The 25,810-nt window shown below is 49.6% G+C and overlaps 1 protein-coding gene across 1 annotated transcript in view; it reads right to left on the bottom strand.

The window, feature by feature from the left end:
• The window catches only part of kalrnb (kalirin RhoGEF kinase b), a 29,493-nt gene that overhangs the window by 3,209 nt on the left and 474 nt on the right, over positions 1-25,810 (bottom strand). The window contains exons 2-46 of the mRNA XM_067260985.1: positions 21,343-21,417; positions 20,964-21,078; positions 20,280-20,472; positions 19,960-20,183; positions 19,538-19,865; positions 18,779-18,901; positions 18,467-18,658; positions 18,158-18,289; positions 17,799-18,029; positions 17,589-17,711; positions 17,080-17,271; positions 16,704-16,879; positions 16,035-16,182; positions 15,546-15,876; positions 13,742-13,908; positions 13,515-13,634; positions 13,098-13,316; positions 12,614-12,763; positions 12,200-12,362; positions 12,005-12,120; positions 11,713-11,835; positions 11,362-11,544; positions 10,888-11,012; positions 10,728-10,794; positions 10,493-10,602; positions 10,337-10,406; positions 10,096-10,185; positions 9,829-9,921; positions 8,698-8,809; positions 8,341-8,531; positions 8,017-8,118; positions 7,781-7,935; positions 7,577-7,679; positions 5,763-6,015; positions 2,886-3,199; positions 2,628-2,744; positions 2,204-2,274; positions 2,045-2,111; positions 1,770-1,873; positions 1,495-1,564; positions 1,216-1,302; positions 987-1,079; positions 852-902; positions 350-427; positions 1-148 (exon numbers count right to left, since the gene is read on the bottom strand). The exon at positions 1-148 is cut by the window's left edge and continues 38 nt beyond it. Of these exons, the coding sequence (XP_067117086.1) occupies positions 1-148; positions 350-427; positions 852-902; positions 987-1,079; positions 1,216-1,302; positions 1,495-1,564; positions 1,770-1,873; positions 2,045-2,111; positions 2,204-2,274; positions 2,628-2,744; positions 2,886-3,199; positions 5,763-6,015; positions 7,577-7,679; positions 7,781-7,935; positions 8,017-8,118; positions 8,341-8,531; positions 8,698-8,809; positions 9,829-9,921; positions 10,096-10,185; positions 10,337-10,406; positions 10,493-10,602; positions 10,728-10,794; positions 10,888-11,012; positions 11,362-11,544; positions 11,713-11,835; positions 12,005-12,120; positions 12,200-12,362; positions 12,614-12,763; positions 13,098-13,316; positions 13,515-13,634; positions 13,742-13,908; positions 15,546-15,876; positions 16,035-16,182; positions 16,704-16,879; positions 17,080-17,271; positions 17,589-17,711; positions 17,799-18,029; positions 18,158-18,289; positions 18,467-18,658; positions 18,779-18,901; positions 19,538-19,865; positions 19,960-20,183; positions 20,280-20,472; positions 20,964-21,078; positions 21,343-21,417 (6,495 nt within the window). The remainder of the gene's footprint in view (positions 149-349; positions 428-851; positions 903-986; positions 1,080-1,215; positions 1,303-1,494; positions 1,565-1,769; positions 1,874-2,044; positions 2,112-2,203; positions 2,275-2,627; positions 2,745-2,885; positions 3,200-5,762; positions 6,016-7,576; positions 7,680-7,780; positions 7,936-8,016; positions 8,119-8,340; positions 8,532-8,697; positions 8,810-9,828; positions 9,922-10,095; positions 10,186-10,336; positions 10,407-10,492; positions 10,603-10,727; positions 10,795-10,887; positions 11,013-11,361; positions 11,545-11,712; positions 11,836-12,004; positions 12,121-12,199; positions 12,363-12,613; positions 12,764-13,097; positions 13,317-13,514; positions 13,635-13,741; positions 13,909-15,545; positions 15,877-16,034; positions 16,183-16,703; positions 16,880-17,079; positions 17,272-17,588; positions 17,712-17,798; positions 18,030-18,157; positions 18,290-18,466; positions 18,659-18,778; positions 18,902-19,537; positions 19,866-19,959; positions 20,184-20,279; positions 20,473-20,963; positions 21,079-21,342; positions 21,418-25,810) is intronic.

Below are 25,810 nucleotides of genomic sequence, written 5' to 3'. Positions count from 1 at the left end.
AGCCTTTGCGGATGAACTCGCTGAAGATGATGATCTGCTCGAAGAGGAAGACACGCCTCTCCTTGCTGCGGGAGAGGACCCCCCCGTCCTGCTCCCACACGCAGAAGGTCTCCTGCTGCAGCAGCTTGCCCTGGCTCGTCAGCTTGCCCTGAGGAACACAGCACACCACGTGACTGCCCGACCCCCTCTGCCCTTCACCCCCCACGGCAGGCTGGGTCACTCCACTTCAAGGTTCAAGACTCTCCACGCAATCATGGTCAGAGATGATGGACAGCTTTACATGAGAAGTGTGGCTGTGGGCGAGGGGTGGGGGTGGGGGTGGGCGGGGGGTCAAAGGGCAGGGCCGTACCTCGTAATCCTGTAGGCGACCCAGGTTCATCATGTCGTTACAGCGCTTGGGCACCAGGGACATCAGTTCCATGGCTTTCTGCGGAGGGGACAAGCAATGCATCCATGCACACAGGAATACACACGTATGAAAGCACACAGCAGCACACATACCACCAACACACATACACACACACGAAGCAAACGATTAAAACATTTACGAGGTTTTCTACGTAAATGCAGTGACTCGAGAATTCAAGTTGGATGTCTTTAAATCATTCATAATCAGGCAAAACGAGAACACGCTCATGCGATCCTCACCTGCTGATGGTGAGCCGTGGTCTGCTATCTACTTTACACTTTAACTTGGCTCTCAACTTATCAAGCTACACTAAGCTTAGGTAGCTATATTATTGCATTGAATGTTCAAGAAATGAACACTAGAGAAAATATGACTTTGCTCAACTCCACTTCAGAATAATGTGTATAGTATAATGATGTGGAACGTATAATGATGATCCCACCTCAATTTCCTCACAGTCCGATCCTGCTTTGGAGCTGTACTTGAGGAAGTCCTGAGAGAGAAGGAGGCATTATATGTATTCATACTGGACATCCAGAAAAAACACATCCAAACACAAACATGTAGACATGAGTACCTTGAGCAGAAGTTGATACTTGGTGATCCTCTGAACGGGCTTGATTAGGTAGTCACTGACAGACATCCTACAGCTGATCTCACGTTGTATCTCCTACATGACACACACACACACATTCATGGCCATCAGATTCCAGCCGAGCTGAAGTTCTTGGTTATTCTCTTAGTTATGTTTGTGAATTCTCTAGAAAGGGACAAGCTCGAAGATTCACAAAGAGGAGATGACTCACCTCGAAGAAGGACTCGTACTCAACCACAATGAACTCTGAGCGTGGCTTGTTCTGACAGTAAACCACATACATGTGCAGCCGCCTTTCCTGTAACACAAGTACAACACACAATTCACATTGTTGGTTCAAAATAAGTTCATAATTCCTGTAGTAAAGCCCTTGGGTAGGCCTTCTTTTATTTATTGGTCGTTTTGCGTACTCACAAGAGGGCATACACACATTAAATAATAATAATAACACACACACACACACACACACACACAGGACTGGAACACTCACATGTTTAATGAAGAGTTCTGCCAGAAGATCATGGTCCTCTACACATTTCTCTAGCTCCACCAGGAAAAAACTGCAAATAGGACATGACACCAATGTCAAATTCACCTGGCTTCTCATCACAGAATGAGATCAACAAATGTATTATGAAAATGTGTACATTTGCGGGGGTTTGAGTGAGTATGTGTGTGTCAGGTATGTGGGGGGGTGCGGGGGTCAGTTTAAGTAAGTAAGTATGTGTGTGTGTGTGTGTGTGAAGCAAATATGCTTGTACTTACTCTCGGTGCCAATCGTAGATTTGATGGATGTTACCAAACACTATCTTATCTTTCCCCCTCATGTCCTCAGGAACTCCCCTCACCTCCAACCTGGACATGAAGCCCTGGGAGGAGCACCACAGAAGAAAAGGGTGAGAAGGAGACACAGGGAGGGGGGAAAGTACGAGAGAAAAGGAGAGAGAGAAGAACAAAAATAAAGAAAGAGAGGGACATTGGACAATATTGGACCAGACAAACGTAATTTTTAAAGGACGCAATTGGTTGGCTGGTCTTACCTCTACTATGACACCGAGGTCCTTTACATAATCCTTCTCTGACTGTACCATTTCATTTACGACAAACCTGGAACACACACAAATAGGTTAATCAGTCATCAGTCAGTCTCACATTCACCGGGATGATAGCTGTATGTTGAACTTGTGTTTGTGTCTTACATGCGGCCCCTCATCGCCTTGTTTTTCTGCTCTGTGTCTGACTCATTTGACCCCTGGTCTGAATCCAGTCCCTGAGAGAGAGAGAGAGAGAGAGAGAGAGAGATGTAGACAAAAGAAGTACTCATTAGCAAAACCTTCCAATTTCTACAGTAACTACTAAAAATCAATTCAAGACCCTTTTTCATTGAATTAAATCCTCAGAATATTACATGATTCAGAACTCTGATGCATGAATCTTCCAAAACCCTTACTGTAGAGGGCGTCGAAACTTAACATCTACAATTATAACTGAACCAGTTTGAATCAGTAATCCCTGTGACTCAGTAGTGCCTCTCCCTCTCTCTCCACTCTTTTTCTCCACAACCTTTTCTCTTTACTGTCTTGACCTTTTCCCCCATCCCTCCCTCCCTCCATCCCTCCTCACTTCGGGGTTGTTGGGGTCCTTGATGATCTCCATGGGAGGGGGGAGGGGAGTGTGGGGGTCCTCCTCTGGCTCCTCCTCTCCACCGCTCTGGACCGACTCCTCCCTCTTCCCACCCTTCTGCAAACACAAAGAGAGAGGGAGAGAAAGAGATAATCAGTCAGTCTGTCGCTGGGCATCACAGCATGTTTATTCTTGTTTTTAAAAGTCACTGCTTGTGTTGCCGCCGGCAGCCACGTTGTGTCTGTGTGTGCATCGTACCACGTGTGTGTTGGCTGTCAGTGGCGTGGCCAGCTCCGGACGGTTCTCCCTCCTCCGTGTGCGGAGTGGAGGTTTCTTCCCCTGGCTGTCGGCTTTGCCCTGGCTCAGCCTCCTCACCGGACTGGTCAGCCAGCGCTTCAGCGTGTTACCGGTACCGGAGCCGCTCCGTTTGGGTCCCGGGGAGCCCACGTTGACCCCTGGAGGGCCCACTCCTCCCATAGGGGAGGTCACCACCATGCTGCTGGAGCCCAGGGAGGATTGGAGGGTTGCGGCCGAGTCCAATCTGCTGTCACCTGACCCCACCGAGTTGGTTTCTAGTGAGATAAATTGGAGGGAGAAAAGTGAGAGAAAGAAAGAGAAGAGGCGGAGAGAAAAAGGAGAGAATGGACATAGTATAGGATAGAAATGGATAGAAATAAAGACAAGATGGTTCAGAAAAGCGAGAAAGAAATTGAAAAGCTGGGGTTCAAATGTTTCTAAACAGTGGACTTTGTCAGGAAGATAGAGAGAATACCAGAACAAATAGAGTAGGAGAGAGTGAGGAAGGAGGGATGCAGAGATAACTTTTGCCTTCCCTCCCCTCAGGTAAACTTCCTCTCAAAGGAAACTCTTTGTTGACTGACCACACAAACAATACTCTGAAGAAAACAAACAGACACACAATCAAACGCCTGAACAAACGCACATGCAAACACACCCTTTAGTGCAGGAATCATGGATGCGTGTGTCATATGTGTTGCAAGTGATTGTAAATGTTGTTCTTCTGATGTGATATCTGGATCTGGAGCCATTAATTCAATGGCTAATTAACTACCCCATATCAAACACATACACCCACTCATACACACACACACACACACACACACTCATACACACACACACTCATATATGTCAAGGAATGTCAAATATGGCCACTGTCTGTGTGTTATGCTGTGAGAGTGAGAGCAGGAGTGTGTTGTCTTTTGTGAATGGGATGTGAGGACAGATAAGCTTTCAAACCCAGAGGTGAACATTCTGCAGGCAAAGCAAAATGGCAGCTTAGTGAGTACCCCCCCACCTCCCTCACACACACACACACTCAATCTCTCTTACGCAGCCTGACTCACGCTATCTGTTTCTGTGTCTAACACAATTACTCTTTGTCTATCTTTCTGATACGTCACTCAATCAAACACAATTGACCATTAATTAAATCAATAGACTATAGAGCACTCAGGAATTTACAATAAGGTTATCGACACACACACACATTGAAAGTAAACTGGTCTTGTACATTCACACATACATTCCCATACACACACCTCCTACACATACACACACACCCGCATCACCCACCTGCTTCATCATCACTCTGTCCCAGCATCCAACCCAAAACTCTGGAGCATAAGAAACACCCTCTCCCACTGCGCATGCCTCCCTACTATACCCCACCAGAGAAAGACAGACAGAGAGAAAGAGAGGCAGAGAAAGACGAAGAAAGACAGAAAAAGGTGCCCCTCTAAACTCCTGACTGAAACCAAACTGTGAGCAGAGCTTAAAACTCTGCCTGGGCGGGTATAGGGGTGGGTTTAGGGGAGGGGCGAAACCGAGGGGGGAGGACTGAAAGTGAAACGGGCTGAACAAGTTGCAAAGAGGACATGTCACTACAACAACATGGAGTCTTAGTTGAGTCACAGTAGGATTTCAAACTGTGATGTCCTACATTGAAGTGTAAGGCGGGAGCACACACAAACATACACTCCCCATACCCTGTCCACTCCCCACACACACACCACACACACAAGGTTCCTGTGTTGGGTTGGACTGTAGGTTTTAGACCTTGGGTCAATGTTTAACCCACTAAACTCCCATTGAGACTTTACCTTTGCCCCCAGGCCTACATGTGTGTGTCTGTGTGTGTGTGTTCTTGGCAAGGTCAGGAATTATTTAGCCTGCTCTGCCAAAACAAACTTGAGATTAACACTGGCACGAAACGTAACTTTGGACAACCTTTCTACCAACACAGACACACACACAGACCCACACATGCAGACACACTAAAAGGTCCATAGTGAATTTCATGCACTGAAACTTCATTTATAATACAAAGAAACAGAACACAATCAAAAATTCAGGACTGTTTGTCTGTCCCCAGCGTTTCAGTCTAAGTATCAACTGTGTGTGTGTGTGTGTGTGTGTTTAAGTGAGGGAACGAATGTGCAAGGCTGGCACTTTTAGGATGATTTGGTTTAGTTCTATGTGATACATCTTTTTCTGTTTGCTGTTAAATACATTTTAATGTAAGTGATGTATTTCTCTTCCACACACAAACACACACACACACACACACAAAACAAAAACACAAACACACAATGAAATAATGAAAGTTCTGGAGAGGGATGTTTAAATTCCCCTAAATTAAACAGGAAATGAAACACTGCAGACATAGGAAGTGATTGGAAGACAATAAGACTGCTTCCTGTTTCAGACGCCACAGGGGTCAGAATTTAACCAAGGAAGGTTTCTATTACAACTGCAGACCATTGAGTCTACTATGTAGTCTTGTTGGTCATTTTTATGATTAGCTCTGTTGAAGATGGTTGCAACTTGGATCTGACCATGGTGTAACCCCAGTGGAAGGTATTTTGCCAAATACTGTGTGAGTGATATAGCATATTCAAAGCATACTATATTATATCCTGGTTTGTGACAGGTGCTACTGTCTGATAGAAAGGACAGGGATGGTGCACCTGATAGACCAGCCTTTATCAGGTGGTGTGGTGAGTAGCAATCAAGCCCTTTTGTTGTTTGGTCAGAGGAATTTTCACACTTTGAATGTAATCCTCTTACTGTGTGTTTGTTGTGTGTGTGTGTGTGTGTGTGTGTATGCGTGCGGACCTTTGGCGGTGTTAGCGGTGGGAACCAGGCCGTCCATGTCTGCGCTGTGGGAGTGCGACAGGCAGAGGGCGCTCATGGGCAGCAGGCCCTCCTGAGAGGGGGTGTGGTCAGTGGTCCGGACCAGACACCAGCCGGGTCGCTCGGCGGAACGTTCCACCAGCTCAACCGTCTGCCCGCAGCGCACGCTTAGCTCCCCGGGACCGCCCGCCACGAAGTCCAGCAGAACCACGGTCAGTTCACAGCCACCAGAGAGCTAGTGAAGGAGGTGTGTGTGTGTGGGGGGGGGGGGGGGGAGGAGGAAGCAGAACGAGAGAAAGAGAGAGAGTTCATGGACATCGTATCAAACCTTTTGGCTTCATTTCCCTAGAAATTGAGAGAAGTCAAAATAAAAAGTCTATTAAAACATTCTGACAGAAATCAGTCTTACACTGCAGAGGACCCCCGGGTTGCCAGGTTTATCTATATAGAGCTTCCTACCCAAAGACAAAATGTAAAACATATGGAGGTTGATTGCAAAGGGTTGCCAGGTTTGTCTAAGGGCCCTGTGTGTGATATAGGGGAGAGTAATTGTTAACCCACAGCATCTGACTGGAGCATGAGCCCACCCTGCCTGTGAGAGGAGATAGGGAATACAGGGATAACCAAGGAGGGAGGGAGAGAGAGGGGTGAAACTGGCACAACACAGGAAAGGAGAGAGAGAGACAAGGAAGGAGACACGAGTGGGGGAGGAGTGTGGGTGGAGGAGACCAGGAAGGGGAATAGAGGGACAGACAAGGGTGGGAACTAAGGATGGAAGGAACAAGAAAAGGAAAGTAATCTATGACCCTCCACTTTTTAGTGGACCCCTGAGAGAAACATGCTGATTGGGTAAATATCACATATGAAAATCACTGCTGTCTCTCCAAGAACTATCTGCAATCCATCACACACACACACACACACACACACACACACACACATACATACACGCACACAAACATTAATTCTAGGGGGACTGTTGGGGTGTTCCCCAACCAAAGCCTCTACATCTGTTGCAGGAAACCCTCCATATGGAGACAGAATTCCCACGGGACAGAGAGAGAGATGATGATGATGATGATGTTACATATAATATGTAACATAGAGCTTACACCCAATAACAGTTTTAGACAGAATTTGTAGTTTTCTAAAGTATTGCAACACACTATTGCCTGGATACACTTAGAAAGACATTTAGCAACATCGTGGCATGTCTGACTTTACAGACCAACACAATACTGTGAAAATGGTAACATATTTAACAGCTAAATTAAATAAATGCAATTATGTCCATTTTAGACACATGCCCACACCAAACACAATTCAATATGTACACACAAACCATAATCCATAAACAATACACTCCACAAATCCACACATCTATCATATATTCACACATTGACAATAACAAATATACTACACAGATATACCGAAACAGACATTGAAGACAACATACCAAGAGCTGAACAGGCAAGTAGGGTAATATCTTTCCCGAATGTTGCAGAGTGATTTTAAACTGTGAGGGGAACACCCTCTTGAAATTGTTTTAACAAGCACACACATTCCCGCACACACACACACACACAGAAAAACACACACAGCTGCAGCAGTGATGAGGTCATGGGCTACGTTCTGAGACACACCCCTCTGGCCTGCTGCTCAGGGAGGGGTGCTGCAGTTGATATACTGACACACACACACACTTCAACTGAGATTACTCACATTGGATGAATACGTCTCTATACAGTATATCAGCCAACAGAGGCTGTGGCTGATGGGAAGTGTAGTTCCGGTACCTTGTCACTATCCGCAGTGTTCTGGGAGGTGCGGGAAGCGATGGAGACCGTGTCTGGCTGGCTGCTGGCATCACCCAGGCTGTCCGCGTCCTCGCTAGCGTCCCTGGATGATGACACGTACACAGCACGCTGCGATGAGTGACACGTACACAGAAACGACCACGAAGAATAGAGTTGGGAGTAACGTACGGGGCCAACTCTGACCTCCTGTTGATGCTGCGCTGGCGTGCTAGTGTGGGGGCGGGGGTCTTGGGGAGGGGGATGGGCTCCCTCAGAGCCCCCCTCAGGTGGCCCCGCCTCTCCTGTATCACCTGTCGCACGTTCCTCACCCACTCCTGCTTGAGCTCCAGAGAGGCAGCCTGGAGGAGAGAGGCAGAGGGTGTCGTGGTGAGAGGGCACATACTGTATGTATGTGTGTGAGTGTAGGCACGTGACTGTACCTTGAGGACGGTCTTGTTGTCTGAGGTGGGTGTCCGACCAACCCACAGGGCAAACTTACAGGGGTCGCCCTCGATGTGCTCTGTCACCCCCAACTCAGAGGTCTGGAACAGGACACACAAGCACACATCACACATAGCTGAATCGAGTTTTTTTCAGGTGTCATATATGTAAAATGTATAGAACAGTCACACCCTGAAGCTGCTCTTACACAGATGTTGCATGCAGTGCTGAGGTGATATTGTATTACAGGTCATGTATAGTGTGAAAGCACTCCAGTAACATACACCTTAGCTGGAGTATTAAAAGGTAAAGTCCAGTCCTACCCTTAGCCTGCTCTTGTACAGGTACTTGGTGCGTCCTGTGGAGTCCTTCATCTCCTTGCTGAAGACCAGCGACAGCTCAAACAGGAAAAGGTGGCGTTCCCGCCCCTTCCGGATCAGAGACTTGGGATCCCACACCTGGAAGCTATCCTGGAGCAGCAGCTCTCCCTGCACCTCCAAGCCCTCCTCCAGACCTGGGGTTTCACCAAGCACAGGAAGTGATGTCAGAGAACAGGACGGGATGCTACCACCCGGGGTGTGATGTCACCACACAGGAAGTGACATCCGTAGGACACAGTGAAGACAAAATACGGGTTGGTAAGGAAACTGAAATATATACAGTGTAAATGGATAGTTTACCCTCCAGCATGCTGACATGCATGGCGTCGTTGGCACGCTTGGGAACACTCAGCATGACATCCAGACCCTCCTTGATCTCACCTTTACCTTCCTCACAACACGCTAGCAACTCCTGAACGCACGATACGCGGTGCACACACACACACACGCACACACACACAAATACAAGTGAATACACAAAACGCCAATACTGTACCGGTAAGTTAGGGTAGAAAACACTTTGATATAGCCTTGGGCAGAGGCGTTGTTAGACATAACACTCTACTGAGGCACAGGCCCCTAATTCATATCCCTTTTTTTCTTTCAAGCTTGCTGCGCACAATGCACTATAGGCTATAGAAACTCCCCTTGCTTAACCCACTATAAAACAGGTCAGGGACGCAAGTTTGATTTCAGCTTTGGCAGGGACATCAATAGTTAGCGCGCACATTTTTTTCCCATTCATTTGAGCGCAAATACAGTTTTTTTGAGCTTCATGCTATATTGTTTTTACGTTTTAGTCTAAATAAGATGATCGGTAGGCCTATCCTTTAGAAACTATTGTTAGTTTTGTAATGTTTTCTTAGCCTACCTCAATTCTGACTTGTGTTCCAAGTCCGACACCTGGGGGGTATTCAAGAAAACAAGTAATGTGACATACCTGGGTAAATTGACTCCCCATCTGACACCCAGCGTTGTAGCAACATTGCCAGTAGGTTGCTGTAACATTGTGAATCAGCTGGTGGGTTAACTTGCCCGGTTATGTTGCATAACCTGCTTTCTGGAATATACCCCTGGACTTCTGTGTCCGTGCTGCAGTGGCTATTTGGCAAGCTCAGAAGAGCGGGCTGAATTCTGCATGCATATAGGTGCGTGTTTTCGGTTAAACGTTGATTGGGATACTGCGTTATTTTTTTCTGGGATTATCAATCTAAATGAATGCACTGACTAGTAAAGTAAATTGTTAAAACTCAAACTTTAGATTTTACTGGGGCACAGCAGATTTCTACTGGGGCAAGTGCCCCAGTAAAAAGGGTCTAACGACGCCCCTGACCTTGGTGTTTCAGTTATGCTTCTGAACTGAAATAAAAGCTAACCAACAGAAACATGTTCAGTATCTCCAGCAGCATCATGGCTGGAGTGAGTCCATACCTTGAGCAGTAGCTGATACTTGGTGATGCGCTGAACAGGCTTGATGAGGGCTGAGGAGATGGAGTTAGCCAGACCATGTCTCCTCTGGACCTCCTACACACACACACACACACACACACACACGCACACACACACACACACACACATACACACACACACACACACACACACACAGACACACACAGGATGCACAAAGTAACAGTGAGAGAGATTGAAAGACAGAAAAGGGAAGGGGAAATAAGGAAGGGAGGAAATAAGGGTTCTCACCTCAAAGAAACCAGCTCCATGTTGTTGTATGAGCAGGCTGGAGTCAGGCTTGTTTCTGCAGTACGTCACGTACATATGGAACTTATCAGCCTACCAAAATGACACGTTAGATGTTACACTTTTGTATTGTACTTTTCTTTGTTGGGGTTAATAAATATAATTTGTTAATGTCACATACGCACACGCTCTCACACACACCCCCACATACACACATAGCTATTAAGGATGTCATGAGTGTTACCCAGGTGACAAAACAGTGTCCCACATCTTCGGGAAGCTGCTCATAGTTTTCCAGTTCCTTAAGAAATATACTGCAACAAACAGACAGTCATTAAATCACACATACACATACATATACAATTCTGTCACGTTAAGTCCACAATGAGTACACCCATACCTGTTATGAAACTCGTAGATGTCCTGGATGTTTCCAAACACAATGTCGTCCTTGTTGGCGATCCCTGCAGGGATGTCCTCCGACCCACTCGTCATCTTCCAGAGGTAGGTCTGGACAGGGTCAGGGGTCAAATCAGGTCAACACCCTCCACACACACATCAACTACAACCGTTGAGGTGACGTTCGTTCAATGCTGTTGCTGTGTTCATTCAGCTTGGTCAGGCTTCTCTCTCACCTCAATACACTCCTGCAGGTCCCTCACATACACTCTCTCAGTCTGAAGGAGCTCGGCCATGATGTACCTGCAAATGAAAGCACACACTGTGACACACTATCCCGTCTGCTAACACCACCATACTTCTATCTATGGGTGTTTTTCTCTCCCTGTCCCTCACTCTTTCTTCCTCGCGGTCCTCCTCTTCTCGTCGCTGAGCTCGTGGTTGGGGTCGTTGAGGTTCACTTCCGGGTCCGAGTCAGACAGGCTGTTTGGGATCAGCTCCAGCTCCAGGTCCTTATTGTCCTACGGGGGCCACCGTAGACACATTCACAATTCAACTTCGCTGACCAGGCAGGATAATGAATTTAGCTACCCTTTGCATTTAGGGATACATTTACATTCAGTCATTTAGCAGACGCTCTTATCCAGAGCGACTTACAGTAAGTACAGGGACATTCCCCCTGAGGCAAGTAGGGTGAAGTGCCTTGCCCAAGGACACAACATCATTTTGCACAGCGGGAATCGAACCGGCAACCTTCTGATTACTAGCCCAATTCCCTAACCGCTCAGCCACCTGACTTTGCAGGGAGAAACATTCCCCTTCTCAAACACACACACACACACACACACGCACACACACACACACACACACCTGTGAGCAGCCCCCCAAAGCGGTCTCCAGGGCGTTGCGGTGCTGCCCCATGCGCAGGGAGAACTCGCGGTAGCGCTTGTCAACGGCCGCGACACACCTCCGCAGCTCTGTCCTGTGGGAGTGGCCTTTACCCAGCATGCTCTCTGCTAGCTGGATCAACAGGTGCACCTTCTCCTGAGTGTTCTGCGGAGGGGACGGGGGGTTTTAAATACGGGGAGCGGAACGTGAATTGGAATCAGAAGTCGACGGCACAGACGTCGTTAGATACGTTGAACGATTGGCACCTTGTGTTCGCGTGTGTCTGTGCACGCCTTAGTGGCAATGTGGTTATGTGCTCGTGAGAGATTTGACCTTGGCAGAGACACAGAACTCTCTATGTTGTGCCAGCAGCTCCTGGGTCTCTGCGCCGGTTGCCCCTGGCGACGTGTGAGTGGAAAGGTAGTGCTCTCCTGTCTGCTGCAGCCAATCAAGAGCCTGGATGAAGGGACGAGAGAGATATGAAGATATGTGAAGAGAGAGAGAGAGGAGGATGGAGCAGGGGATGTACGGAACAGTTTCTCCCTATTATGACTTTGATATCATTAGAAGAACGATCCGATACGTTCCATTCGCAGTTCATTTCCCGTGGGCGTGTCCGACTGACCTGCTGGGCGTGGCTCTGGAACAGCAGGTACTGTTGGCATTGGTCCAGGCGGCGTTTCCTTAAGGTCCAGAAATGAAGCACCCTATTCTCCCTCTGCAGGAGCTCACTGAGGATACCTACAACACACACACACACATTAATTCAGTATGACTCATGAATTCCTGAACAAGCCATAGCAGAAGGAATTGAGTTTACCTTTGACCTGCTGCTCCGGCACACGGGAGTGCCCTGTAACTTCGGCAATGCCCGTCACCCCAGAGGCGGTGACGCTGTGGCCAGAGATGGTTGCCATGGTGACGCTGTTGCGGTGGATGTACTTGAGGAAGACCTCGGCGTTGCGTCTCGCCAAAGTGCAGGCCTGGCAACGCAGGGTTCAAATAGAATCACTTCCCCTCTCCTCCTTGCTTTCTCTTTCACTCTCTCTGTCACCGAATTTTACCCTCAACATCTCTCCCGCTCTCCACCCGCATCTCGTTCTCACCACTTCCCTCTTTCTCTCTCACCTTCCCTTTGTCCCTTCTTAGCCACAGCCTTGCCCTCATTCTTTTCTGTCTGTTCCACACCCTCCCTCGCTCCACCCATCCTTCTCTCCTCCCTGCTCCTGCATACCTTGAGGAAGGCCTCCTTCTGCTCCATGTGTTTGTTGATGAGAGGGATGAGGTGCTCCGGCTGTCCCCGGGTGCCCTGCCTCTCGCCCCCGCCACACCAGTCCTCATCCCTCCGGTACTCCTGCTCCAGGCTCTCCAACACACCACACACCTACGCACACATACACACATCTGAGTACACATTCCAGTCACATGAAGCACCGATCAGCATGAAGTTGGTTATTAGTGTTGGCTCCTGCTGGTAACAGCGGGGCGCCACTGTAAAGACCAGGATTTAGACAGCAGAGAAGTGCTTGCTCTGCCAGTAACACAACCTCTAGGTCACAGGGCTGCTGGGAGGTGTAGTCTTTAAGAACAGACTTCCTAAGAGTTGTAGTCTTCAGGGACGGATGTGCTGGGAGGTGTAGTCTGTTGAAACAGACTTCCTATGAGCTGTAGTCGTTCGAGAGCTGACCTGTTGGGAGTTGTAGTCTTTAGAGACTGACCTGCTGCGAGGTGCGGTAGAAGGCGGCGGAGGCCATGACCAGTTTGAGGCGGTCCTCCATGCGCAGCATGAGGGTCTGCCAGTGCAGCGCCACCGTCTGGGCGCACGCCCTCACCGCCTCCGAGTCGTAGTGCCCCGCCCTCACCAGGAGCTCCGCCCTCTGCTGCAGAGCCAGCGCCACCTGGTGGGTCCTCTGGAGAGAGTCGGCATGGAGCAGAGACTGGAAGGAGGGGGAGGGGGAAGACGACAGGACGAGGAGGAGAGTCATAGGTACAGTAAGAGAAAAAGAAAGAGAGGTGGGAGGGAGAAGGAAAAGGAGGAAATTAAGAGGACAAAAGTACTTTTTTCTTTCAAATAGCTGCTCTGGAGGTGATACAGAGAGAGGGGGGTGAGAGTGCGGTGCAGTGGGTGTCATTACCTCTATGGCCTGCTGGAGGCGCTCGTGTTCTCTATGCAGCTGCTCTGCTTCAGATAAGGAGCTGGAGTTGATCATGCAGGAGGACAGCATCACTTCTCCCTCACCAATCCAGCCCAACACCTGACCACACACACACACACATACATTAAACATGAAACAGTGCAGAATAAACACAATACTGTCACTATATATAAATGCGTGTGTGTGTTTGTGTGTGTGTTGCCTACCTGTTTGACTTGTGTCTGGAGGTGGCGTAGCTGCAGGCTCTGCTCCAGGTGTGTGTGTGTGTGGTCAGCTATCTGGTGAAGCTCTTTCTGCTTATCCTGAAGGAGCTGCTGGAGCTCCTCTACCTGGGAGGCCAGCTCAGTCTCTCCCTCGGCCGTGAGCTCAATACCTGACACACACACACAGACACACACACACATACACACCCACACAGACACACACACACATACACACCCACACAGACACACACACACAGACACACACACACACACACACACACACATACACACCCACACAGACACACACACACATACATAAGATGTAAACCCCTTTCAGCTGCATTGACATTGTAATTGCAGAACAGATGAGGGTGCGCCCACAGCAGCCAGACCCATGCTAGCCCACAGCAGCCAGACCCATGCTAGCCCACAGCAGCCAGACCCATGCTAGCCCACAGCAGCCAGACCCATGCTAGCCCACAGCAGCCAGACCCATGCTAGCCCACAGCAGCCAGACCCATGCTAGCCCACAGCAGCCAGACCCATGCTAGTCCACAGCAGCCAGACCCATGCTAGTCCACAGCAGCCAGACCCATGCTAGCCCACAGCAGCCAGACCCATGCTAGTCCACAGCAGCCAGACCCATGCTAGTCCACAGCAGCCAGACCCATGCTAGTCCACAGCAGCCAGACCCATGCTAGTCCACAGCAGCCAGACCCATGTTAGTCCACAGCAGCCATCTCTCCATCTCTCCCTGAACCAACGACTGCTTCTTCACATCACATTACACTGTAAATGTAGCTTTTATGTTTCCCAGTAAATGTACTGTGCTATTCCTGTCATGTATTCTAACCCTTCTAGTTTGTGCATACTTCAAAAGCCCTCATAGCAGAGATGGGTTGTATAGGATACAAACTAGCAAGCTATCTATACAAGCTATCTATACTGGGCAATGACAGCATATGAATACTTGATAAGCCTTCTATTACAATATGAAGAATTGCATACAGGATTTTTGTGATCAGTGTGTGTGGGTGTGTGTGTGTGTGTGTGCTTGTGTGGAATGTGTGTGTATGTGTGTGTATGTCAGTGGTTATCACAGGATGGTTTGTGGCTAAATTTGCCAGTCTGGCTGTGAGGACTCGTCTCCATGGTAAATTCAATATGTAGGTTTCCATAGGGACCAGCTGTGCGCTTGAGAGAGCAGTTTCCATAGTAACCCCAATCCCCTTCCGTCCCCTTCCCCCTCCCCCCATCTAGTGTTCAACCCCTTCTCTCCCTCCCTCCCTCCTTCTCCCTCTCCTATCTATCATATTCACAGGGATACAGTAGTAAGTACCAAGTCAGTACACTGCAACCCTCGCTCTCTCTCTCTTTCTCTCTCTCTCTTTCTCTATATCGCTCTCTCTTTTTCTCTCTCTCTCCTGTTCTCTTTACCTCTATGCTCCAGTTCTTCACATGTATGAAAGGATGTGCCCACATCCATTTATCTCTGTCTATCTTTCACTGTCTCCTTTCGTCCTCTCTCCTGCCTTCCCTGGACTCCTCCCCTCCCAGCCTTTCTCATCTCCACTCCGGTCGCCTCCATCCCTCCTCTCCTCTTCCCTCTTTCCTTTCCCTTCCTATTCTCTTTCCCTTCCTCCTTTGCCCCTCTCCTTTTCTTTGCTCCTCAACCCCTCCCAGCACACCTCCCCTCCCTTCACTCTCCTCTTTTCCTTTTCCTCTTCCTCTTCCCTTCCCCATCCCTCCTCCTATCTTCTCCTCTCTCCCACACTTATCTCTTCTAACTTCCCTGCTCCTGTCTCACCTGAGGCCTGGACTTCAGTGATGTATTGCTGAAGGTCGTGTCCCTGTTGGATGACCTCATAGGTCATGTTGTTCATGGCCAGCCGTCGCTCCATGTGTCTGTGGATACGCTGCTGTGCTAGCGTTAGCCCTTCTGGGTTAGCCTCCACTAGCCGCGACTGTGCCAATGCTAGCTTCTCCTGGTTAGCTTCCACTAGCCGTGGTTGCGCTAACCCTTGCTTCTCCTGGTTGGCATCCCCAACGCGTGGCTGTGCTACTGTTAGCTTCTCGGCTGTGAAGTCCTGAGCTTGCTTCTGGAGGTCCTGCTTCCATGCATCCATCTCCCCTGTGACCTGTAGAGAAAGAGGTTAGACTCCGGCATGGACACACCAAGAGCACACACAGACTCACACAGGCTCACACACACACCAAGGCATTTTCACACAAGCTATGCACAACTAAACCCACACGCGTGTACAAATATTTCCCAGACACACGTGTGGTCGCTGACCTCCAGAGTGCACTGCTGTAGTATGCGTAACTGTAAGTAAACATCCAGTCTGATCTTCCTCTGGTGAAACAGCTCCTCCAGCTGAGCCTGGGACTCCTCCAACTGCTGCAACACTGTCTCCACATGGGCTACAGAGCTGCCTTGGGGCCTACACACACACACACGCACACGCACACACACACACACACACACATTGCACACAGACACACATGCAGAAATCCACACATACACATGTATGCCCCCCCCCCCCACACACACACACACACACATGGATGCACACAACCACACAGACATGCCAATGTACGGCCACAAACACACGCACACACATACACAACAAATAATAAATTAAAACACAGGCTAAAATAATCGCAGCTTTGTCCAATGAGTAGAGCCCGGAATTTGATGTGTTGCCTGTGGAAATGTGCAGTGTTGAATACTGTCGATGACATCATATAGTGTGAGGAGAAAATAGCTGATGTTATCAGATCTGATACACTTAACTGTACATGCCAGAAGGCTTTAACCCATTACATCCCTGTATGTGTGTGTGTATTCATACACAAGCTACACAAGCGTGTATGCGTTTCCATGAGTACACGCGTGTGTGTGAACACGCACGCGTGCGTGTGTGAACCTCTGAATCTGAGCATGTGTGTGTGTGTATGTAACCTGAGCTGCAGAATGAGGTCCTCGCCCTCCCTGATGACGCTTAGCGAGGCGTCCTGGGTGTTGGCCTGCTGCTGCTGCTGCTGGGTGATCAGAACCTGCAGGGCCTCCACCGACTCTGGACACACACACACCTCGCCCATCATCTGCTTCTGCAGACCCTCCATCCACGCCGAGAGCTACAAACACACACACAAACACACACACGATACAGCAGGTATGTGAGCCGTCATTTCTGTTGTTTATGATACCATTCACAAAAAGTATTCATGTGTGTCTATGTGTTCCATCCTGGCAAGTGTGGTGCCTCCTTGGTTTGTGTGTGTGTTGCCTCAGTGGTGTGTGTGTGTATTACCTCCTTGCTGAGTGTGTGTATTACCTCCTTGGTGTGTGTGTAGAAGGACACGGCCAGGTCGAGCAGCAGCTTGCGCTGCTCCACGCGCTGGATGAAGGCCTGCATGCGAAGCTCCAGGTCCCCTGCAGCAGAGTAGATCTCCCCCTCCTCGCACTCCCCCGACTGGGCCAGCTGCCCCGCAGCCTCCAGCAGCTTCTCCGCATTGGTGTAAGTGTTCTGCAGGGGATGGGCGGGAGGGAGGCGAGACAGAGAGAAGATGAGAGAGAGAGAGAGAGAGAGAGAGAGAGAGAGAGAGAGAGAGAGAGAGAGAGAGAGAGAGAGAGAGAGAGAGACAGACAGAAGATGAGAGGAGTGAGAGACAGGACGGAGGAAGAGTGAGTGTGGGGAGAGAGAGAGAGAACAAAGAGAGGGAGAGAGAGAAAACAAAGAGAGAGAGAGACTGAGGAGAAGGTAGAGAGAGAGAGAAAGTGCCCGGTGTGTGTGTGTGTATTCACCGGGGAGTGAACATGCGTGAACGTGAGCTTGTGTGTTACCTGGGCCACCTGCTGGAAGTCGTCATGGCGTTTCTGCAGCGCACGTGCTCGGTGGAGAGACTTGCCGACGCCTGTGTGCTTCGTCAGGAACACCTCACCATGCTGCTCCACCCAGTCCACCACCTAGACAGAGAGAGGAGGTGAGAGAGAGGCCGGGGAGAGGGAGGGAGGAAGGAAGGGAGGCAGGGAGGGAGGGAGTGAAATACATACCTGCCGGACGTCTTGTTGAAAAACGCACAGCTGCAGACGTTGATGTAGGCGAAGCTTGCGCCGCTGCCACGCCCCCTCTACATATTGGTGACCTTGCATGACCTCCTGCAGAACTCCCATGATGCCGTGAGCAGCTTCGGAGAAGTCCACAGGTGCCGTCGGTAACGAAGACTCCTCCAATTCTGCCGGGCGTTGTAAAACGTCGAGAAGAACTTTCCCACTCTCACTGACCTGGGGCACAACACACACACACATTCACATTGTGACTAAACAGCAACTTTACATGCAGAGAGAAAGAATGAATATGCACCCTGTATGTGTGTATGTACTGTCTGTGTGTGGTGTGTGTGTGTGTGTACCTGTTTGTAGGCAGCAGAGATCTCTTCGTAGAGCTCCTGGTGCTGCTGGATGGACGTGTCCAGCTCCTGCATCTCAGCTGGGAGCGGACTGTCATGACAACCCTCACACCAGCCCTTCAGACGAGACAGGAACTACAACACACACACACACACACACAACTGATTCAAAACACACACATACACACACTTGCACTTGCACACAGATAAACACACACACATTTACACACACAAACACGCTCTCTCTCACACGTACAAACACACACATACTCTCTTGCACACACACACACGTGCATACAAACACACACATACCTGCTCAGCTCCCTGGTGGAAGCCTGTGGACAAGGCGAGGGTGTTGCTGCGTTCCTCCAGCACTGTGGTCAGTCCCTTCCAGTCCTCCTGTAGCCGTGACGACACACTGGTGATCCGCTCAGCCCCGTAGTGTCCTGTCTCGCTCAGCCGCGTCGCCACGGACACTACGCTGTCCACATTCACACTCCCGTTCTGGGGGGAGAGTCAGAGAGTGGTCAGACACACACACGCACACACACGCACACGCAGTCTCGGCCTCTCAATCAGTCTCTCTCAGACATGCACACTGTCAAAGCACACACACGTACGTACCATGCAGTTCATGGTAAAGTGCTGATGCTGGGCCTGGAGGTCGAGGGCATGCTGGTGGTTCAGGCCAACGTCTGTCTGGCTCTGCAGGAACAACTCCTTACTGTGGGAGATCCACTCTGACATCTGAACACACAGACGGAGAGGGAGAGAGAGAGAGAGAGAGAGAGGGGGGGGGGGGGGGAGAGAGAGAGGGGGAGGGAGGGAGGGAGGGAGGGAGAGGAGTGGGAGGAGAGAAGAGGGGTTATCCTCACATGACCCACAGTCATCAAAGAGATGAATCCATACACTCAGCCTGCACTATGAGAGAGGAGAGGAGAGAGGGGGAGATGAAGACCGATAGATAAATAGAGAGATTGGGAGAGGGATGGATGCCAACCCACCTGCTGCCAATGCTGCTGCTTCTCCCTGACAGCAGATGGCTTCAACTACTGAGCTCTAAACTGCAACACAGCAGGGTCACCACTATCTCCTGCCTCTCTCTCTCTCTCCCCCCCTATCTCTCCTTTCTTTCTGTCCCCCTCAATCACTCTCTGTCCCTCCCTCACTCCTCTCTTGCCCTCGGTCCCCCTTTAGCTCTCCCATCTCTGTCCTCCTCTGACACTGTCTTTGTCCCTCCATCCCTCCTCTCTCCCTGTCCCCTTATCACTCTCTTTGCCTCCCCTCTCTCTGTCCCCCTCTCTCTCTCTGTCCCAGTCTATCACTCTCTCTATCCCTACCAGTATCACCCCCCCCCCCCCCATCACACACACGCACACACACCTTGGCTGCGTCCTGTTCGTACAGGTGCAGCTGCAGGGCCTGGTCCAGATGCTGCTTGTGTTCGGCCCAGCTCTGCTGAAGATGTGTCCTGGCACTCTGCAGCCTCTCCAGTAGGGCGGCGACCTTAGGCGCCACGCTCTGGAAGTCTGCCCCACCCGACAACCAGCTGCCGTAGCCATGGTTACTGCTTGGGGCCTCACCCGGGGCGTCGGAGCTGTGGGTGGGGCCAAGCCGCATGCGCTGGAGCAAGCTCCGCCCTTCGCGGTCGATGGCGTCGACAGGCGCCGTGGCTACGGCAGTTCGTAGTCGGCCGTGCTCCTCAAGAAGCCTGTGGAGTGTTGGTTCACACACACTTTGTACACACTGACCGAAACCACTCACAACTCATACATTGACAAAGCATCTTTAAACTTCCATCTTACTTGCGGGCCTCATCCACACCCTGGGGCTCGCCTTCACGGGCCAGCCCAGCCTCCAGCTGCTCCAGCTGGGCTAGGAGCTGTCCGGCAGCCCCTGTGAACTCCTCCAGTCCCAGCCTCAGCTCAGTCCACTCCACATGATCGTACTCCAGAGACCCACCCAGGTCAGAGGTCAGCTGGGATGGGTCAACCAATCGGGAGAGCCCCTCCACCGACACAAGACTTGTCTGATGAGACAATGGAGGGAGGTTACCATGGCTGTATGACACACACAGACACACACAAACACAGTCTGACAGACACACACACAGACAAACACACACCTCAAAGCTGAGCTTGGCGCTGCCCAGGTTGGTCTTGTGTTTCTGCCAGAAGGTGTCGGGTTTGATGATGAGGGCCATGTGAATGTGGGCAGGGAACCCTTCCTGTAGCGTCCGTAGCAACGGCTTGACGCTCTCCCACTTTGAGCCGCGCATGTCAACCACCACCGTGAACCCTCGGGCCCGAACGTCATCACTTTGAGGGGGCAGGGTTGGGAGCGAGGAGGGAGTGGGGATATGAGGAGAGAGAGAGAGAGAGAGAGAGAGAGAGAGAGAGAGAGAGAGAGAGAGAGAGAGAGAGAGAGTGGTTGAGAGAGTCAGAAGGGAGAGGGTGTAGGAGAGGGACAGGAAGGGACATAGGGAGAGAGAGAGGGGAGGGAGGGATACGTCAGCACAAGTGAGGACCGTTTCAGAGAGACTGAGGCATGTGAGGCATCATGGCGGAGAGAGAGAAAGAGCAATGTGTCATCATCAGATAGAGCCATTAAAGAGAACGAGAGAGAGAGAGAGAGAGAGAGGGGGGGGGGGGGGAGGGTGCATGGCTACAGATTTAGTCAGAGAAAGAAACATGTCATAATTACAGAGTGGAGAGAAACACAGAGAGACAGAGGGCCATGTTCCCTGCAGAACATGGAGGGAGAGAGTGAAAGAAAGGATGAGATGAAGGGATTGGAAGGATGGTTCTACCTTGGTATGGTGGAAAGGTAGGTGACTAGTCTGCTCAGGTCCTCCTGCTTCACTCGATCGTGATTGGTCCGTGAGGGGAAGGTAAGAATTGGGCCGCCCCTTTTATCCCTTCCACCTAGGACAGTGACATCACACACGCGTCCTCTCAGAGTGACATCATCACATTCTGTGTAACCATAGGGGCTGAATAACCTTGTCATGAACAAGGCATGGTTCCATCTCTGGCCCAGGGTCCTTCTGGAAATCTTTACCCAATACTTCTTTAAATGTTGTTTTCTTCCGCAGTAAAGCCAATAAACAATGCAAAAGCATTATGACGGGAGGGAGAGCTGGGGACAAGGAGCGGGAAACTGAGAATGGAATAGAGCAAGTGACTCACCTGATACAAAGGCCACTTTCTCCCTCAGAACAGTCAGCACATCCACCGCTTTCACCCCCTCCCCCCGCGCACCCCCTGGAGCAAGAAAAGAGGGAGGGAAATGGGAGGGGGGGGGAGAAATGGGGAGGGAAAAGTCTCTTATCAAAGGGTCGGTAAGCAGGATTAAGTACAAACATTTGAGCATTTGTCCACGTCCAGTGTATGACGCAAAAGAACAACACAGTTTTCTACCGTTCCTTGGTGGTTTTCACGACGACCCAGACTTGGAGGACATTTAGAGCTGTGCTGGGGAGATGTTTGACATGGTTCACCTTCATGTCAGCCTCCCAAAGAATTGAGGACGTTTACCACGAGGTCATCTCAACTAAAAATTGTGCAACACCCCCCCTCACACACACACTGCTCCCCCCACTGTACCCCTCCCCCCCCACCGCACCCCCTCAGGACACAGCAGTGGTGGGCACATAAAGGACAAATGGACGAGGGGAGGGAGAGACTGGATGGGGTGGTGGGCGCTCTGGTAGTGCTGCCATTACAGGACTTGTGTTTGTTAATTATGTGTGTATGCTGTGTCTCCCGTGTGTTTTTCTTTGTTTACATTCAGTTTGGTGCACGCGTGTGTGTTTGTCTGTACGAGTGTGTGTGTGTGTTGATCCAGACAAAGCACATCTGCTGTTTAGGCCTGTTAGTGTAATCTTCTGTGGGCACAATCCTGGCAAGAACAGCTGGGGCACTGGGCCATAGGACAGTGTGTATGTGTGTGTGTGCGAGTGTGTGCGTGTGTATGCACGGATGGGTGTGTGTCTCATGAGAGAAAACTATCATGAGCTGTTCTCCCCCTGTGTTACTCATGCATTTACCCCCAAAACAGCCCTTCACTTTGCCTGTTGGCAAAACACCAACCCAACCACCTCTTCCTGCAGTCCCTGATCCCCATGGACTGCCTTTGTGTTAGCAATATGGCTGAGTCAGTGTCCTAATGACACTTATCCAGTTGCTGCAAAGATCAATCAACACCAGATCAAGGGAATACAGTATCATTTCCAGATCACAATTGCACAAAAATAGAGAAAAGAATCCTAGAACAGGAAGTACAGGAAAGTACACATGGCTGACTTCCTGTAGGTCAGGATGTTCCTTTGCAGAACTCCTAGTTACCAGGAAGTGGCTGGAATAAACGAACACCAAACTAACAAACGCCCTATTACTTCGGCCAAGGGCCGACAGGGATCCACGCACATAAGCTCATACACACAGAAAAACGTGTGTGTTCCATGTACCACTACCACAAGAACAAAAATTGCTTTCTCTTCCTCTCACACAGACACACACACAAACACACACACAAACACACACCGAAGGGCTTCTGGCCTTTACATATGGACAGGTTTATCACTATGCTTCTGTTTTTATTTCACTTCAGAGATAACAGGTGCAAACATAAAGCAAGTCTGGCCCTCACCGTACTGACAGATGTTTACCCTGTCTGCGGTTGTAAAACACACACATACACACACACACACACACACACACACACATGGAGAATACCACCACAGGCAGATATGCTAACTTTTCACTACCAAAAAACTGCATTTGTTACACCCACCAACCACATTAAGACAACCAAATTGAGTATACCCGCTACACCACTAAAGAGCTTTGGCAGATTGTCATTGGTCATTGAAAATGACAAGTGATGCTGAGAATACACTCACAGACACTAAGCAGCTTATAGAAAGGTCTGCACACATTTACATATTATACTGACTGTACCCCCCACCCAACCACCCGCAGACAGTCAGCCAGACAGCCTTAATAGACCATCCCTCTCTCTCTCTCTCTCTCTCTCTCTCTCTCTCTCCCTCTCTCTCTCTCTCTCTCTCTCTCTCCCTCTCTCTCTCTCACACACATACACACACACATCACCCATGCCAGTTCAGACTTTGATCTGATACCAAACAACAATATGCCTTGCACTGGCAAAGCTGATAAGACCATGCAGACAGCCCCCCCACATAAGGGTCTCCCTAAGATCCTCCATTGGCCAAGGAACATAAGTACCCCTCCCCGAACTAGCATCAAAGGCTGCCAAAACCAACGTCATAATCTAGACTGTCTGCAATCAAGCACAGTTTGGATAGTGTGTGATGGTGTTCACTCTCAGGGTTCTTAAAACCCCTTCTGGTCCTTCTGGAAATGTATTTATTACTTGGTCCTGTTTCACTGCTGTTTCCAAATGAGTCAATTCAAGTCTTATTTGTAATAACAATTAATAAAAGAACGACAGATTTCACTCCAGCCTTACACTGTGGTAGCCTTCTGGTGGCAATAGTGGTACTGATTCAAGTGACAGACCTATGTTTACCATTATTCTCACGCCTGAAAGCTTGTACCAGGAAGTGGCAGGGCAGCCCGCATGGGTTGACCCAGGTGAAAACAGCTGAGAGAGATCACTCAGCTTGGTAGAGAGTAAACGTGCCTCCAGCGTGAAGTGGTTTATCCCTCGCGGTGGGAGAAGGCTAATCCTGCGCATAAACAGGGTATTAGGACGGCGTTAGTGCTACATTTGAATATTTACAGCTCAGCAGCCTATGATAACCTTTGGAAGATGAGAAAGTGGTGTGGATTGTGTCGGGGTTAGGAGAGAAAAAGGAGAGGAGGACGGGTGGAGGCGGGGGGGGGGGGGGGGGGGGGGGGTTAAGAAGGGAGGGGAGACATGAAGAGAAATGGGGAGGTACCCCTCACTAATGGGACCAGCGTAGCAGCAGGGAAGCCGATCTGTGAAATGCCCCCCCCCCCCACACACACCAAACATCCCCCTTTCCCACTCCCTAGTTGCTATTGCACTGATTGGTATTGAGGTTCTTTACATACAATTAATAAGATATCAAGGTGAAGTAATGATATTAACAAGATATCAAGGTGAAGTAATGATATTAAAGGTTCCAGAGAGTGATATCCGACACAGGGTGAATCTCCAGTCTACAGTGGTTTTCTTTAATTGCTTCCTCTCCTAAATCAACCTCCACATAAGAGCCATCAAAACAGCACAGCATCTCTCCCATTTGCTCCTCTAATAGCTTGCTGTCGTTGATTAAGATGTGGGAATGGGGAAAAAAGACAGAAGCGCTGATGTGGACTATTTGGGCTATACTCTTCAAAGCGCAAGAGTGAGCTTGGTGCCCTAACGTTCCCCTAAGCTCCTTTCCTCCTCTCCTTGGCCCCTAAGCCGGGGCTGAGACGGTATTTAAACCCCTCTACACCTCTCCCAATGGAATAGGAGAGGAAAGCAAGGAGACGAGTGAAGAGGGCAAAGGAGACAGGCGTCAGAGAGATGTTTCGCATCATTTGGCTCTTCCTCTTTCCACCTGATTCGATACTCATGTTCCTTGCTCACTTCCCTCCTCCTTCCTTCCTCACCTTATCTCCTTTCCTTTCATCAGGGATCGCTAGGTTGCTCTGAGCAGGAGACAAGGACACGTGTCTCCTTCTCTTCCTCTCACATCCTTACAAATGAGTTTATCGAAGTTGGTTGAGACTGAATAGCCTGACTAGTCTTCTACTTTCCATACTTCTTGTTTCCACTTCTTAATAAAACACACAACGCTGGAAGCATTAAATCAGAACTATCTAAAATGGTTCCGTCTCTCTCTCTCTATCAGTGATAAAGCACTGGGCAGACATCCATCATGTTGGTTTCACTTGGCCTGTTTTCAGGCCAGTGAAAATGCAGGAAAGGAGATGAGTGGAGGGAGCCCCAGTAGACTATTTAGACCCAGCCTTTTTTAAGGGTGTGGACCACAGCAATGCTCCATGGATGAGAGGACAGAGAAGGCGAGATTTTCCTCCTTATACACACATGAATAAACACACATGCACTGTAATACGGTGCATAAAACCCTACACAAACACTGTACTGGATAGCATACAGTACTAGAGTATGGGAAATATTGTCTCATGGGGTGGAGTTCTGATGCTCAAGACTTCTGGTATTGTAACTTGAATCCAGACAATCAATGCCAAATACTGTGATGAGTCTGTGCTCTGATGCCCATGGCACACCATCAACCCACCACACTCACACACATACACGCACACACAGGCACACACAGGCAGGCAGACACGTGCAGGGAGAACATGACATACAAACACACAGACAAGCAGAGAGATTGAACAGCGGTCGTTTTCTTACGGTTCATAGACTTTGCTATTCCTTATGATATCGGTCAGTTGGCTATGGGCCTACTGGATTCAGCCCTGTGTGTTTGCTGCACAAACGCGCTCGCGAGCACAAACACACACAGAATGAATGGGCGGATGGTGAGACATCATGGCGAAAGCCCCCGCAGGCCAGTGCATTTGAAGGATTGTGTAACAATCAAAATGAAACACGCTATGGAGATAAACGCTTAAATGGTTCGTACAGTGGGTGTGTGACTGTCTTTCTCACGCTTGTGTAAGCAACAAA

The sequence above is a fragment of the Osmerus mordax genome, chromosome 22 (genome assembly GCF_038355195.1).
Source record: "Osmerus mordax isolate fOsmMor3 chromosome 22, fOsmMor3.pri, whole genome shotgun sequence".
Taxonomy (NCBI): Eukaryota; Metazoa; Chordata; class Actinopteri; order Osmeriformes; family Osmeridae; genus Osmerus; species Osmerus mordax.
This window is presented reverse-complemented; position numbering and strand designations above follow the sequence as displayed.